Source organism: Oryza glaberrima, chromosome 4 (assembly GCF_000147395.1).
Source record: "Oryza glaberrima chromosome 4, OglaRS2, whole genome shotgun sequence".
Lineage (NCBI taxonomy): Eukaryota > Viridiplantae > Streptophyta > Magnoliopsida > Poales > Poaceae > Oryza > Oryza glaberrima.
This window is the reverse complement of record NC_068329.1, coordinates 27483998-27500819: the sequence shown is the minus strand read 5'-3', so window position 1 is coordinate 27500819 and position 16822 is coordinate 27483998. Positions and strand designations below refer to the sequence as shown.

At 40.0% G+C, this 16822-nt stretch overlaps 1 protein-coding gene across 3 annotated transcripts; it reads right to left on the bottom strand.

Moving 5' to 3' along the window:
* Positions 1-4720: 4720 nt before the first annotated feature.
* LOC127771294 (uncharacterized) lies at positions 4721-13687 on the bottom strand. Of its 3 annotated transcripts, none has more exons than XM_052297176.1 (9): positions 13479-13687; positions 12312-12407; positions 7280-11707; positions 6931-7155; positions 6690-6848; positions 6394-6552; positions 5932-6090; positions 5455-5574; positions 4721-5341 (listed from the first exon to the last, which is right to left on the bottom strand). In XM_052297176.1, exons 2-9 carry the CDS (start codon positions 12387-12389, stop codon positions 5120-5122), a joined length of 5550 nt encoding a protein of 1849 aa, XP_052153136.1. In that variant the 5' UTR covers positions 12390-12407; positions 13479-13687; the 3' UTR covers positions 4721-5119. The 3 variants fall into 3 exon arrangements, with proteins under 3 accessions (XP_052153136.1, XP_052153135.1, XP_052153134.1); XM_052297175.1 differs by having other exon boundaries at positions 12312-12415; positions 13482-13687; XM_052297174.1 differs by having other exon boundaries at positions 13482-13687.
* Positions 13688-16822: the final 3135 nt, after the last annotated feature.

Genomic DNA, 16822 nt, shown 5'->3' with positions numbered 1-16822 from the left:
TGAAGTACGCGGTGAGACTGTACATTGGGTATATTCCCTCCGTACTTTAAAAAAAAAAAAAGATAAACCCTAAATTTTCATGTCTAACGTTTGACTGTCCGTCTTATTTTAAAAAATTATGAAAAAAAATTTAAAAGACAAGTCACGCATAAAGTATTAATCATGTTTTATCATCTAACAACGATGAAAATACTAATTATAAAAAAATTTCATATAAAACGGACAGTCAAACGTTAGACACGGAAACCTAGAGTTTGTCTTTTTTTTTTTGGGATGGATGGAGTACCACCAATGGGAGTGAAGAAAGGTTAGGGCATGGGGCCGACTAACCTCCTGCCTAGTTATACCGCCGCAGTCCGTAGTATAATTAAGTGGTAGTAGTAAATATGTGTATATAATACTGTATGTTGTTATCGGCTGTCGTCATATTTATAATTGTGTATTGTACAAGTATTAATGTTAGGTGTGGTTTCTACTAACGGAATCTCTTTTACGTGTATATTTCGATATCATTTTGACCCTATAAAGATCCAATATTTCTTAACAATCTGCTTGGTTGGCACACCTATTTCCTTAAGCACGCCACAATTTTTTTCTTTTTACTAGCACGCCTAACTTTTGGCTGGTAAAAATGGAGCCAAACACTTTAGCTAAAGGAAGATAACATTGCCACATTCTTCTGTGCTATTGACATATGGGGCCTACCTAATGAGGAATGAGTCTTGCTGCAAAGTGTGACAACACATAGCCTAACCTGATTAAACTTATCTAACTTTTTTTATGGCAAGATGAGGCAAAACGTGGCCACGAAACTAAACATAGCCCTTGGACGCCCTTGGACTCTCGTAGGTTGTTTCTTGCCATCTCAACAAATCACATATGCACCATATATTTCAACTGCACATTCAAATGTATAATTCAAACGTATAGTAGGGTGTAGAATGCTATATAGTCTAGTGCCTAGTACGATAATACTCCGTATTGGATTATATGGATACTGTGTCAATTTTTTAGGCCGTATTCTTTTGGAGGGGCTGGGAACTCTTCCCTTCACACATAAAATGGAGCGATAAATTAACGCGTGATTAATTAAGTATTAGCTTAAAAAATTTTAAAATGTATTTCTTATAAAAATAATATCATTTCTATTTAACCATAAGACCTGATGCACAAAAACAACTTGTTCCCCCTCCGGTTTCTTTTGGCTAAATAATCTACCTTCGCTCTAAGCGAAATATGAAGAAACCAAAAAAATTATTCATGGGCGGCATACCTACACTAGATAAGGTCGTATACGTCAATTAGGCTAAGAAACACTCTCTTTATTTGTGTTCGTGAAAAACACTCTCTTTATTTCAGAAAAAAAACTTTTGTATATTAAGGTAGACATTGGTAATGCCCAAATTCGTATTCAAATATTGGTTTATTATAGGACAGAGGGAGAATCCACATTGACACAAATCCAACCTAAAATTATCCTAATATTATGTAAGATGCACATTTTCTAGTTATTATTATTATTTTCAGAACATAGTATAAATGCAAACACTCGTATGCACACGCACACTCATCCTGAACGTGCCCATACACATGACACATCCTACTCCTATTGACACATCCAAAAAACTGAGCCGACATACATTAAGACTGATAAAGTCACTACATGACCCGTACAGTCGAAGGGTATACCACCTTTCACTAAAAGAATAAATAGTTGTAAATATGAGCATCTGTGTAAAGTCCTAGTACGTGAAATTGGATGGACAGGTTACATAACCTAACCCTGGGTTCAAAATTTTGGTTTTATCGACCCCCCCCTCCCCCAATGACATTATTTCGGCCAAAATTTTAAACATTTTATTTTTTTTGTGAATTTGACAATATTTTGTTCAAATTTGACTAAATTTTGTTTGAAAATCAAATAATTTCAGACCGGAGTTTCTGAAATTTCAGTATATTGGCACCCCTAATACAAATGCCAAAAACGATTGATTAAACCCTGACCTGACCAACTATGCCCAGCTCGTGTTTTTCTATTATTAATTAGAAGAGATTCGTAGGTTATCACAATTCTTTGTCATATGTATACTAAGGGGGTGTTTAGATGGGGCTAAAACTTTTTAGCCCATGTCACATCGGATGTTTGGACGCTAATTTAGAGTATTAAACATAGACTAATAAAAAAACTAATTTTATAAATGAGAGCTAATCCGCGAGACGAATTTTTTAAGCCTAATTAATCCATAATTATCAAAAGTTTACTGTAGCATCACATTGTCAAAATCATGTTGTAATTAGACTCAAAATATTCGTCTCGCGAATTAGTCCAAGCTTATAGAATGGGTTTTGTAATTAGTGGATGTTTAATACTCTAAATTAGTGTCCAAACATCCGATGTGACAGGGACTTGGACTAAGTCCCTGGAAACCAAACGGCCCCTAAGATACAATTTTTCACTCATTAATGATCAATCGTAAGAACAATGGCCCCCCTTCCACTACTTCATTTTTTCCATCGAGGCATCAAGAGTTTTGGAGGTTCATACCTTTCTTTAAGGACAAATTGGAGGTTTGTGCTATGTGCTATGCCATTTGCCAATCTATTGAAGTGAATTTGTCACATCTCGCGTAGGGGTGGCATGCTGTCTTCACCTCATTGGTAGGCTTTAAGCATGGCATATATCCTTGCCTTTGCAGTCTTTTCCATTTTTTTTCTCCTAGAAAGCTCACTTTGGGATCTTGTGAAGGAGCATTTATCATGTAGTAGGTGACACTCTAGTGGCATAAGCATATAAGAGTATTTTGTTTGGTGGGAAATTCTTGTTTTATAGATTGGTCCACCCGAAAGTTGTACTGTTAATTGTGCTCTTTGAGGCTGTCTACTCAGGTCAATTCACTCCCCTACCCAAATTGGATGGATTTCTTTGGATTTAGTGTCCATGAACAAAAGGAATGGTGATTAGTATACCTAAATGATGGCTGTCACTAAAATAGCCATTCATTTGATCCGTGCAAGAATGCCAGGATACTACTAGTATGCATTGCAATGCAAAGGCTGCAGATATCAGACACAAGCACTGCTTGCAAAGCATAGCAGATTAATAATTAATCTGTGGTTTTGACCCCATAATGTTCCCCATCAGGATGATGATAGAAAAGTTAATGAGCTTTATTAAGACACTAATGAGTACTCCTATAGTCCTAAGCCACATGCTTGTGACCAGAGTCTCTGAAGATTTTTCAGACATGGGGATTTGTAGCCTGATGCTGTGGACGCCAATCCTTTTTAACAGTGTCCCATACAGTGTAGGGTCTTTAACTATCATCATCAACCTCACCAACACTGAAAATCCTGTTGAAAGGCACTGCTAGTACTAGTCTCCAACAATAATAATAGGAAAGTAGATTCACCAAATAGTTCTAGCTAGTACTAACACAAAAGCAGACTGAAAGCTCAAGAACTGATCGATGGGCCGTCAGATCTATTTGCACGCAATTGCAAAGGAATTTCAGAATTGATATTATCTGTCAGATACTTTTGTAGGAAATACAAGAATCAAGCCAACTAGAGAGGGGTGAATGGTTGAAACACCAAAAACTAAAAACTTTTAGCGGAATTAAAGGTTACCCTCGTAGCCGATGGAGATCAGTCTGACCGGCGTGTGTGCGTCGGTCTGACCGGGTGGATGCCACCTGTTTGACCGCCATGTCACCGCTGGTTGGACCGCCGCCTTGTCGCTGGTGTGACTGTCGGGATCCAGAGAAAAACACACCGAAGACCAACTTGACTCACATCAACACACAATAGTATCACATACGAATAGAAATACTCTAGAAATCATAAATATGAAGCAATCTAGAAATTCCATAAAAATACTTCGAAACCGACTCCAACCCGAAGTCTACCGGTTTGACCGTCGGGCTACCCGGTCAGACCAGACACCCAGCGCCGACATGCACCGTTCACGGCTGAAAACACTGTGCATCGTATTTTCCGAAACACCCACCTTTAACAATTTGTTCATCACATAGATTAACTCAACGCATTGATTTCACAGATTTTGCTGTCCAAACCACACCTGCCATGGAGACTGTTCCCCTTTCTCATGAGTCATGATCTTATCTGAACAAAAATATCCTAAAGTGTGCTATCATGAGTTCATGACATCAGGTGGTATCTTCTTTTCTTTTTTCAGAACAACATCTAGCCCCCAAAACAAACTGTTCATGTTATCATGGCATTCAAAGTTTCAGACTGTTCATCTCCCGTTCTGCTAGCGCTAGCAGTGGCACTGTTAGTTAAAGGAGGGAGAAGTGTTTGAAAATTGAAGCTTCTGATGATCTCATTCAGAATCATGGTTACCCTTTACCTACAATGCTGCAGCATAAAGCTCATGCATGATGCATGTACCTGCAAAGTAGTGCATCACATGACCACCAAAGAAAGTTAGCACTGTCAAGTGGAAGTGGATGAAATACAGAAGTGTATCAGTTGATCATTGTGTGCAAGAATTATAGCTGAAAAGGTTTCATAGTGCTGAAAACCTGGTCTTGGATAAGATAAGGGCTTTTTCTTTCTTTCCAACCCGCAAATGCAGAATACTATTTTGTAAGACAATGGAGGTAACTTTTGTAAGACAATGGAGGTAACTTTCGGCCTACCAGCTGAAGATGCAAATGGAAAACACTGCAGTTTGTACAGGACAATGCAACTCACACAATTGGAAATATGAACAAATTTTCATAGGCATATATTTCTTGTCCCCGAACCGATGTTCTCTTTACATACAGATGTAAATACAAGCTGACAGCAAAACCAATTGCATGCAGCAGATGGCCTTCTGCATGCAAAAGGGTAGGAATGAAACAAAAATCATATTCCTAGCCCCCTAAACCAAAAAATGAAACTAAATGGAATTACTCAACAAGAGGAGAAAAAACTTCCAAGATTTTCTGACTTCTCCCTGGAAGTCATGAATCTGTTGTTCCAGTGAAGCCTACCAAAATCTTTCAAACTTTTGCAGAATTTGCACAGTTTTCAACTGCTAAGACAATTGAGGTTCACCGAAAGCAGTATTGACAATGGGGTTTCCCAGTAGACATTCTGAAAGGCATAAACGCTAGTATCTCTTCCCAAGAAATACACCGATGAGCACGGACAGCAGCGCGACTCCCAGGATGAACTTAAAGGCCATGATACCAGAAGGCTCTCGCAGTTCTTGCTGTTGTGTTGGGTTTGGAGGTGTCGTTTCAGGAGCCAGCGATCTGTCGCGTTGTTTGCTTGGCAGCGTTGATGAGTCAAGGCTGAAGTCGCGGGATGTCGATTCCACAGAATCTTTTGCCTGCAAAAAGATGGTATGATTGATTATTTTATTTCATAGTACTAGATGACTAGATAGCGAGTGTTGATTCAGATATTCCATATCATTTCTTTTTCGGATTTGGCATAAGCTACCTGCAATTTCTGCTCAAGGTGTTCTATCTTCTTCTCCATTTCAGCACTCTTGCTAAGCTTCTGTGTCAACTTGCTGACTTCCGTGTTAACGAGAGCAAGTTTCTCCCTCTCTTCTGTAACCTGGAAATCCAAGACAATTCAATATGTGGGGAAAAAATTTCTCCTACTTATAAATGAAAGACCACATCATGCATATGAACTTATTAAATGCCAACGCAATTGTTGAAATTCAAATTTCAACGCCATGGGAATTATTAGATGCGAAGCGAAGTGCCATCCATCAGTGGGTGGACAGTATTGAATGAGTTTATCTTCAGCTTTTGTATTAGTGATAATCAGTGACAACTATGACATGATAGTAAAGACCCCTTGTGCCATATTAAATAGGGTACCCTACTAAATTGGAGTATGTGCTGAGCTATGTTGTGATGATCATCTTTTTTTGCAAGGAATTACCCCGAAAAGGATAAAGTTTACCTTTTGCTCATACTGTTTTTCAACCAATTGTAACTGCTGTGTAAGAGCTCCAATTTGTTTCTCTAATTCTGCAGCATACTGACGCTGAGCTTTTAGCTCACTCACTGAATGTTCTTGATCTGCTTCCCATTGAACCTCCCTTAGAGAAACCTGTTCTTCCTGCAAAAGGAAAGACTACTCATTATAAGGTTACCATAAATATCGAAACATTTAACTAAAAGTTGATGTGAAAGAGTGTAGCTCAAAGAGACAAGTATTTCTCATGGTTGCCAAAATATCTCCTACCAAAGTTCTTTTAGAATTGATTAAGCAAGTCTTTGGTCATGAAAGGTCAATTTTGAATGAGAAATGGAGCACAGCAGACTCAGAATAGATACCAATAAATCCTTGACAATCAGCCAATAGCAACCATGTCACACGCAAAAACTGAAAAAGTATATAGCACTCAAATAATAAACCCACCTTGTGCTTGTAATGGATCTCAGCTTCTTGCAGCTGTTGTTTAAGAGATGATACTTGTACTTCCAGCTCTGCAACATGCTGCTGCTCAGCTTCAAGTTGATCCTCTGAGAACTTCTTATATGCATCCCACTTTATCTCCCTCACTGAAACTTGCTCTTCCTGCAAAAAGAAGGAAAAGGTCAAGACTAGCTCAGATAAACGTCAGAATGTTCAAGTCATGCCTTTTACATGTAGCAGAGTGGCTTAGCAATAAGAAAAAAAAATATTGTGCTTTTGAAATATATTTATAAAATTACCTGATTTGCTATGGTATGGTAAGCATCATTTAGTTCCTTCCTAACTTCCAGTAATTGTTGTTCCAACGCATCTTTTTCATGGACCAAGTTTGCATGCTCTTGCATTTTGGTTGTAAGCGCCTCATCCTTTTCAGTTGTTTCCACTTGCATGGTTTGGATCTGCACAGATTGGATTCATTATACAGATAAAACATCCAAGTTCAATCCCAAATAGTTTAACGGGAAATGAATGAATATATACCTCCTCCATGTATTTTAGTTCAGACAATGTGATCTGCCTCTCCAATTTTGAGATGTGCAATTCTTTTTCTGACTTGTCAACATTCATTTGCTCCTCTAATTTAGCTATTGCTTCCCCAAGCTCTTTCTTTGCAGATTCATACTTCTCATTCAACAACTGCTTTTCCTCCAGCGTAATATTGTACTTGCTCTTCAGTTCTTCATGCTCTTCGACAGTAGAAGATACCTGAAAGGGAGATAACTTTCTTAAAGCTACAAAATATGTAATAGCAATATAACTGTTGAGAGAGAGCTACAGGAGATAAGAAGCAATAACAAACTACTAACAAAATTATGAATAACTTCATTACCTGGCTTTCCAGCTCTTCCTTCCGTTGAATCATGCCATCTAGTGTTTTCCTCAATGAATGAATCTCTTCAGATGAACCCTCCTTTTCTGCTACTGCTGCAGCAAGGGCTACTTGCAATTCATTCAGCTTGTTCTGATGTAACTCCAGCTCCTCATTCAATTTGCTATTTGCAATAACCAAATTTTCTTTCTCGGTATGGAAAAGCTCAACCTTGTTTTCTGTTACTGCAAGTTGTTCTTCTAGGCTTTTTATTTTGTGCACAGCTTCATCAAACTTAATCTTATGCGTTTCTTCAGCAGCAGCAGCTTCAGTTGCCTGCTCCTCATAATATCCCAACTCTATTTCAAGAGCATCCAGCTTCTTGCTTAGGTCTTTAACTTCAGCTTCTTTCTGTGCTGCCATCTCAAGGGCCTCATGGAGCTTACTTTCAATTTCTTCGTTCTTTGACTCAGCTGCAGAGTGGAGTTCCAAGCTTCTCGTGTGCACTTCTGTCAGGTGCGAAATTGTTCTCTCATGAACAGCTAGCTTCTCTGCAGCTTCTTCCTTTTCAGCATGAGTTGAGCTGAACTGTTCCTGTAACTCATCGAACATTGCCACCTTAGTATCCAGTTCCCCTTTCAGGGACTCATTTATACCAACCAGTTTTTCATTCTCAGTTTCAAGTGAAACTAGCTTTTCCTTCAAGTCTGTAACTTCAGCTTCTTTCTGAGCTACTGTTTCAAGAACTTCACGCAGTTCATTCTCAATTTCTGCAGATCTCGATTCAGCAGCAGACTGGAGCTCCAAGCCCCTTGAGTGCTCTTCTCTCAAATGTTCTATTGTTTTCTCATGAACAACCACTTTCTCTGCAACTTCTTCTTTCTCAGAACTTATGGAACTCAATTTCTCCTGCAGCTCATCAACCTTGACCAGCTTAGCATTGATTTCCTGTTTCATGGCTTCATTCACATGCGTCAAACTTTCAATCTCGGACTCAAGAGCAGCCAGCCTCTCATTCAAGTCTTTTACTTCTGAATCTTTCTTCCCTATTGTCTCAAGAGCTTCATGCATTTGCGCTTCAAGTTCTGCATTCTTTGATTCAGCTGTAGCGTGGAGTTCTAAGCCTCTACTGTGCACCTCAGTCAAATGCTCTATCGTTTTCTCATGTGCAGATAGCTTCGTGAAAACTTCTTCTTTCTCAGCATGAGTAGAATCAAACTGTTCCTGTAGTTCACGAAGCATGGCCAGCTTAGCATCAAGGTCCTCTTTTAGGGCCTGGTTTGTCTCACTCATCATTGCACTCTCAACCAAAGCCTGTTCGGCCCTTGACTCGGCATTGGAGGCCTTGGTCTTAAGTTCTTCAATGGTGGTCTCAAGAGTAGATATCTCCGTCTCAAAGGCTTCAAGCTCCACCTTCACGGATTCCACCTCTTCTGCGGCTGCAGTTGCTTTTGCTTGATAAGATGCTGCTTGTTCCTCAGCTGCCTTCAATTTTTCAGACAACTCCTGGCATTCTGTCTCCTTCTGGGTCAAGTTCTCCCCTGCTTGCTGAAGCTTCATCTCTGTGTCTTCAAGTAAGGACTGGTACAGCGCTTCCAGATCAATTTTCTTGGAAGTGGCATGTTCTAGTGCCTTTCCTTTGTGCTCAAGCTGCTCCTCGGCAGATTTAAGCTTGTCAAGTACTGAGGTTTCTCTAATACCAAGGGCCTCAAGATCAGACTCCACCTCTTCCAGTTTATGGCGGGCCGATTCTAGTTCGCCTTGCAAGGCTTGGACCTGGTTCTCTGCTTCCAAATGTTTTATGGTAGCTTTCTTGGACAGCTCTTCAAATTTCTCCTTTTCTTCATTAACTTGATCCAACTTCTCTGACAACTCAGCCTCCTTTTGTTTTGCTTCGAGTAATGAAGCCTCGAGGCTAGTTCTTTTCTCTTTGTACTCTTCAAGCTCCCCAGAAAGCTCATCGACTCTCAAACGGGAACTGTTGCATTCCTCTGTAGCATCTTTAAGCTCTTGCTCAAGATCCATGCTCTTCTTCTCAGCAGATGCCAACTTTGACTCAAACTCAGTAAGGTGTGACTTCAAACTTTGTTCAGCAGCACTTAATTCCTGAACCTGAGTTTCAAGCTCTGCAATTCTCTGTAATGCAGACTCCGCAGCTGTTTTGGATTCGACGTGCAGATCATTAAGAGATTTCAAGTTTAACTCCAGTTCCTCTTTGTGCAATTGTGCTTCAGATAGAAGTGATCTTGTTTTGCTATGATCATCCCCGGCCTGACTTAACTGGGACTCCAATTGCATGTACATGTCATTCTTATTGGATAATTGTAGATTAAGATCAGCAATGGTGCCCTCATGACTTTCTTTTTCTTCTCCCATTTTCACCAATGATTCCTCTAAAGCCAGCACCTTGGATTCTTGGCTCTGCAACCTCTCTTCCAAAGATTGTTTTTCCTTTAAGTATTCTTCGGTCTTCTCTTCATACTCCAATACTAGTAGTTCAAGTTTCTTCTTTTCTTCAGTAATTTGACCCAGAGATTCCACAAGCTCTTTCTCCTTTTCGCTTGCAGATTCCATCACAGCTTCAAGACTAGCTGCTTTTGTCTGGTATGCTTCTAGTTCATCGGAAAGCTGAGAAACCTTGCTCCTGTACTGTTCTAGGTCTGCTTCAACCTCCTTGAACTTTTCATTTGCAGTGTTCAGCTCATTTTCAAGATCCTGTGTCCGGGTGTGTGCAACTTCAGCATCAGACTTCGATGTATGAAGCAGGCTCTCCAGTTCAAGACTTCTTTCGTGAACCGAATGAGCTTGTTCTTGATGCTCTGTAAACTTGTCAGACAGGTCCTTGACTTCTTGTTCAAGCAGCTGATTTTTAGACGTCGTGGAATCCAGAGATGCTTGCAACTCATTGATCTTTTCTTTGTACGCCTCCACACTGTTCGTTGCTTCTTCAAGCAGCTTCTCCTTTTCTGCTGATGAAGCTGCCTCTTGTTGAACACGCTCTTCCAACAACTTTAGTTCTCCACTGGAAGCGACTAATTTGTTCTCAGATTCACCGAGCAGTTGCTCAAGATCTGAACCTTTCTTCTCAGCAACTTCCACCCTTGCCTCAGCCTCTTCTAGTTGTAACTTCAAAGCCTCTTCAGTAGTATGAAGTGTCTGGAGTAGTGCTTCAAGCTCTAGAATCTTCTGGCTTGCATTTTCTGCAGCAGCTCTGGACTCACCATGCTGCTCATTGATAGATTTCAGATTTACCTCCAGTTCATCTTTATGTGACAGGGCTTCTGAGAGGAGCAGCTGTGCTTTAGCATGCTCATCTTCAGCTTGACGCAGAAGAGAGTCTCTCTCTGCAAGTTTTGAGTTAAGATCAGCTATAGTCCCTCGGAGAGTTTCATTTCCGCCCTTTGATTCATCGAGCTCAGTCTGCAGGTTGAGTATCTGCTCCTGTTGCTTCTCCAATGTAGCTTCCCAAGCCTGTTTTTCCTTTGCCTGCTCTTCGAGCTTGATCTCCATTTCCTGCAAATTCAGGATCTTTGCTTGCAGCTCTTCATGCGCAGAAGAAAGTTCATTCTCTAATTTAAGAGTTTTTTCCTTCAGCGATTCTTCAGATGAACGATGGAGACTCAACTCTTCAGTGAGATGACTGATGTTAGCATCCTGAGAGGCAAGCTTCTGCTCCAAATCGTCCACTTGTGATTTTGACAACTCCAGTGCCTCTTGTACCATCTTGAGTTCTGAGAGCGTGCTTCTCAGTGATTCTTCCACTTGCTGATGATCAATGGCCTTATCTTGATGCCCCTTTATCTCTTCTTGAAGAGAACTGATCTGAGCTTCCATCTCTTTCATGTTCAACTGTGCCGTTTCAAGCGTCTTGTCAAGTTCTGAGGCCCTCTTCGCCTCCTGCGCAGCATGCAAGCTTCTTTCATCCTTGAGCTCTTCAAGTTTGTGGAGCTTGTCAGCGGACGCAGCTAATTCAGCTTCAATTTCTTGAATCCTCTCCTTTGAGCTCTCAAGCTCAGAACCCAGCTCCTTCAGTGACTGAGTTGCATCAGCCAGCTCCTTATCTTTATCAGCTAAAGATCTCTGTGCTTCTTGTAGAGAAGTGTAATGCAGGTTCTGCTTGTTTTCTGCTTCTGTCACGCCCTTTACCAATTTCTCCTTTTCCAATTCAAGCTCTTCAATACGCCTCGTTAGTTCTTCCAGTTGTTTTGTTTCTTGGTTTAGCATGGCAGATTCTCTCGTGAGCGCTTGTTCTTCAAGCGCTGCAGTTTTTCCTTGCTCTATGGGACTAGCCTTTTCTTCTTCCACCACTTTTGCAGAATCAAAATTCTCCTTCACATCTATCAGCTCAAAACCGTCTGATCCTGTGCCATCATCCTCATCGTTGTGTGCTTCCTTCACTTGCAGATTTGAATTACCATTCACTAGATTTTCCTTGTCATCATCATGTACCTGCAACAGTGGCACTATGAGAATTCAATGATCTCTGGAATTTCAAGCCAAATGATAAGGATGTCATCAGTGAAGCATACTCTCCATCTAGAACCTTGCCCAATGTAATGGATGGAAATAGGCATGCCGTGGAAATATTTAAGACCTTAAACTGACAACTAAAATGAATTTTATAACACAACCTCATCTAACCAATCCTGGGAACCGCATTGCAATGTTCAACATATAATTCAGTGATTAGTGTTCCTTAGGGGCCCAATCTTTATCTTGCTTTGCAACTTCAGGATTGAGATTTTCAGGATTCCAGAGACCAATTTAATGAATAAAAAAAATAATGAACGCAAGTACGCAACATCCTGTTCAGAACCCAAAATGAAGTTCAGAAACTGCCCTTTTTCTGTACCTCAAGAAAAATGCTAGTGTGGTAGTGCTGGAACCCAGACCACTAAACTAAAAACGATGAACAAGCTATTGCAAGGGACATAAATTAAACATCCTAACAAAATCTTGTACAATTGGCAACTATACTCATTTATCAAAGATCATTAGGAGTCGCAAGCATGAACTTAACACTTACTATATGATTAATGATATGATATCTTACCTGAGCCTTGTCGACTGCCTTATCAGGCAACTTAGGAGCAGTCACCTCTCCTACTTCTGCAGCCTGTTCAACTTCCATCTTTGGAGGCTACTCTCTCTGCAAAACTAAAAGCAAGAACCATCAGCATCAAATCCTTGCACCAAGCTAATGTGCAATGATTCCACAACCTACAAATCGAATCCTATCTACCAAGGCAGGACTGATTATAAAAAAGAAGTTGATCAAAAAGTCGAACAAGATTTATATTAGAAAACAAATGAATGCGTGTACAGACTGGATGACGAAGGATCAGATAAAAAGCAACAGCTGGAGTCCAATTCTCCTGATAAAGTAAAACAGAATGGAATTATTAAGAATCAGCTGATCTCTTCTTCCTCCTCCAAAGCCTACCAACTTCACACGAAGCGATCAGTAAAAAAAAGATCGCATATTTACACGCACAGGACATGAACTAGCACAAGATCTAATCAATCAACCAATCAATAAATGATCGATCGAAATCTGAATCAATCAATCAATAAATGATCGATCGAAATCGAGGACCTTGATCCGAGCTCACTGACCTTTCAAGAACCACCCTGAAGCTACTACCAAACCAAACCCAGCAACCAACCAAAATAAAAGCCGGAGACGAAAAAAAACGACGGTACGAGCTCTCACCAACTTTTCCCACGATCACTGCCTACCAAAATCAGAGACATGCCAGCTGCAGCACTCAAAAAGTAACAAAAAAGAAAAGAGGGACGATCTGATTGAGACGATGAACAGAACAATCATCTTTTCTTTGAAGAACAAATCCATCAGTGGCAACACAACATGCATGTCCATAACAGAAGTCCAAGACCCGATCGAAATTTCCAAAACGGAAGGGAACAAAACAACGGGAAAGAAGCAAAAGCAACGCAAAAATTAAAAAAAAAAGAGGAAAGCAGCTGTAATCTCAAGAACTACCACCCCCCATTAGGACGATTCAGAGTTTCAGACAGAGGAGCTCGACCACTATTCAGATCGAAATAGCACAGAAAGTAAACTATCCCGTATCAGAATACCACTGCGCCACTCGTCGATGATGCAGACCGTGGACGAAATCGAGTTGAAAACTAGCAAGAACGGAAAAATCGGGAAGCCAAAAAAAAAAAAAGTAAAAAAGCAAAACAGATTGCTCACCACCTTGGAACAGTGCCCCAGTCCGACGCCGCCGCCGCCTCTCCTCTATCTCTCCTCCTCCTCCTCCTTCCTCCTGGTGGCTCAAAGGCTCCAAGCAATCACCAACGATCAAGAACCGAAGCTAGAAGAAAACTCCCCCGAGAAATCGATCGATGCAGGGAGAGGAGAGAGAGAGAGAATCTTTTTATTTCGTCGGGGGTTTTAACGAATTTTTTCTTCGTGGGGGTTTATATGTAGCGCTGCTGAGTTGGCCGGGTCTCGCGGGTGGGCCCCACCTGCAGGCGCTCGCTGGTATGGGGCCCACGGCGTATGCAGTCACTGCCCTGTGGGGCCCATGGATTGTGGGGGCCATCTGTCAGTGGGTGAAATCGGGCAAGGGAAATTACGGTATTGCCCCTTTATACGACAGCCGCAGCCTGCGTAATGTATGTTGGGGGCTGGGGAAAGCGGTTTCGTAGGAAGTTTATTCAGATGGAAATTTGAAAGTTGAAAAATATTGTTATTTAAGATTTTTATTTTCTTACAGTAATAATTAGATTTTTTTTCCTTCAAATATTACTATATTAGACTTGATTCAAATATGTGGATTAATTGTAGAAACTTATGCCTCATTTTATTAGGTCTTTACTACTCTTTAAAACTTTTCTTAAATGTGGTGGTCAATTATTAATGGCGTGTGAATGGAATTGTAATTATTACACGGTAGACACACGTATACCACTACAAACATAACAACACACTCACACACTAGTAAATATGTTTCCTAACACACGCTCAAAAAGATGAAAACCAATGATGCATCTCTGATATCATAAAATCATGTTAAAAATACCGTACGCTATATTTGTGGTACCAGAATTTATCCTCTTTTCTTCTAATATAAAAATAAATACAAGCAAGAAATATATGACTTTGCCGTGCACATTCATCTATGGAGTTTACTCATGAGGTGCTCTTTCAAACTTGTGATAATAAATAATGACATCGTCATCTAGCCGCCTAACTAGACAAACCAGCATTTGATCTTTTTTCTGTACCTCCTCTGGGGTCCAACAAAATAAATCTTAAAACGATTTTGAACAACAAAATGACAAATAATTTTGTTTTCTCATCAGGTCATTTTCATATCCCACTTGAAAGCCTTTATTTTTCTTTTCGGAGGACGAATTCTTGTTGAAGGTGAATTATTTCTATTTGATTAGCATCACTTTGCTTGGGAGAAAATGATACATGGAAAGTAGCACTCCAAAAGGTGCTTCCATCGTGCACGTCTTCTGGTTTTGGATTACCTTGCAAGAAAATCTCTCTGCTCATCCACAAACAATGAACTCCAATCATTTTCATGTGTGATCCTGATAACTTATAATTATCAACTTCATAACGCAGATAGATGATCAGAAATGTAAACCAATTATTATTGGGAAAATTAATGATTTGTTGTAGTCAGCGAGGATATAGTTCATGCATGGAATTTCTACTGAAGAACTTCAGAATGTTGGGTACAAAAAGAGAAGGCCACAAATCACATAAGGTTCTTTATGGATTCATTCACCAAAGAGACTAATTCAATACACAAAAAGTTAGTCCTTCGTAGCAGACAATTCAATCTCATATAGTACCCTATGCATGCTGGCTAATGAATATGCATTGGCAACAACTGATAACCTTTAAGTCTACATCAATCATACAAGATATATATAAAAGTCATTGCCAAGTTTACCAATTATTATTTTTTGATATTCTGGGATGATAAGGCTAACCACCACCTTAAATGTAGTGTAAAAACTAATTTGGAAAATGGCATCATGGCACAGACCAAAGCTGGTCCAGTTGAGCCCAACCACAAACTCCATGAAAAAATAACATGAAAATCCAAGGAGATTATAGGAGAAGAATGGAGGAAACTTTTGGCTTTTTGCCTCTCTTTGGCTGGTCTCATTCTCATAGGCCCCACATTGCAGTGGACGGCCACTAATGATCAGCCGTCCAAACCGACCACACCTAAACTCCTCTTCTTCTTGCTCATCTTCAATTTTCTGATACAAATAGCAGCAATTGCTTTTGGCATGCTGATGCTGTCACTGACATTAATTTTGCAAAAAGAAAGTCTACATGTTAGCTTAGTTTAGATTCTTGTTGCCTGGCCAGCTTCTTAACCTTTTTGTTTGCATCTCTTCTAATGTTCAAATCGGTCAGTATGTAGCATTTCCTTGTGAAAATGTATAGTCAGATTCACATGTAACAGTAGATTAGCTAGGTAGTTTAGTAAGGTAAGAATGATTAACCATGATTGACAAAAGTTTAATTAATTTTCACCAGGACAACTTTGCAGGTCAAGAACCGTAATACTTATCTTCCAAACCGTAGTTTCAGCGTGTTAGAATCAAACTACAACTGATCAAATCGATGTTCTTTAAAGAATTTCTTATGTTAATTGACAGCCTCCCACATGCTGATTGGTACTCATCGGATCAATCATTTGGAAATCTCCACTTCCTTTTTGCAAACATCAGAATCTCTGCAACTGTTTATCCTCTTTGTAATCTTGCGCGAGCTTCAGATCCAGCATCACGTGTGCTGACGTTTAATATGAGCACTGTTTTGCATCTCCGGATCTTGCAGGCCAATTGGAATAAAATTCAGGTTCGGCCAAATCTTGGAGCCTTGCAAAGCTGCATGAGTGACTGCAAGTGACTCCTGTTGCAGCATCATTACACGCTGATTACTGCACACAAGAACACTTTCTTCTTCTTCTTTTTCGATGACACAAGAACACTTTCTGACCGGTCAAACTGGTTTGTTTTATTGAGATGAATCAGGAGTGTCATATTAAACATTTCTTGAGAAGTTCAGATACAAGATACAGCTGAAAGGTTGGCTTTTCTTTCCAGTTGGCCATAGCCATTTCGTCAGAGACTTTTGGCAAGCAATTCACATCAACCTGTCACAATTTGACAACCTACAAATCAAAGGACGGTTAGGATGGTAGCTCGTTCTACGGTCCATCATGGTGTCACCAAACCCTGAACATTTCAACCGTTATTAATCTCGTCAACGACCGATCAAGGTTTCCTTTGAAAAGAAGAAGAAGATCAAGAACATTCAGCAATTCATTCACACATGGTCCCTCGTTCCCATCTGACCATGTTGTGTGATCTCGCCATTCATCATCATGTCCACTCTCTGCCCCTTGTCGTCATTGATCTAGCGGCGAATCTCAAGTCTATACTACATCACAAATAAGAGGGGTTTTCTCAGAAAAATTATATCATTTTGATGCAGTTTACTGAGTTCCATAAAACTTCAAATATCTAAATAAAACAATCGCTACGGATCAATCAATA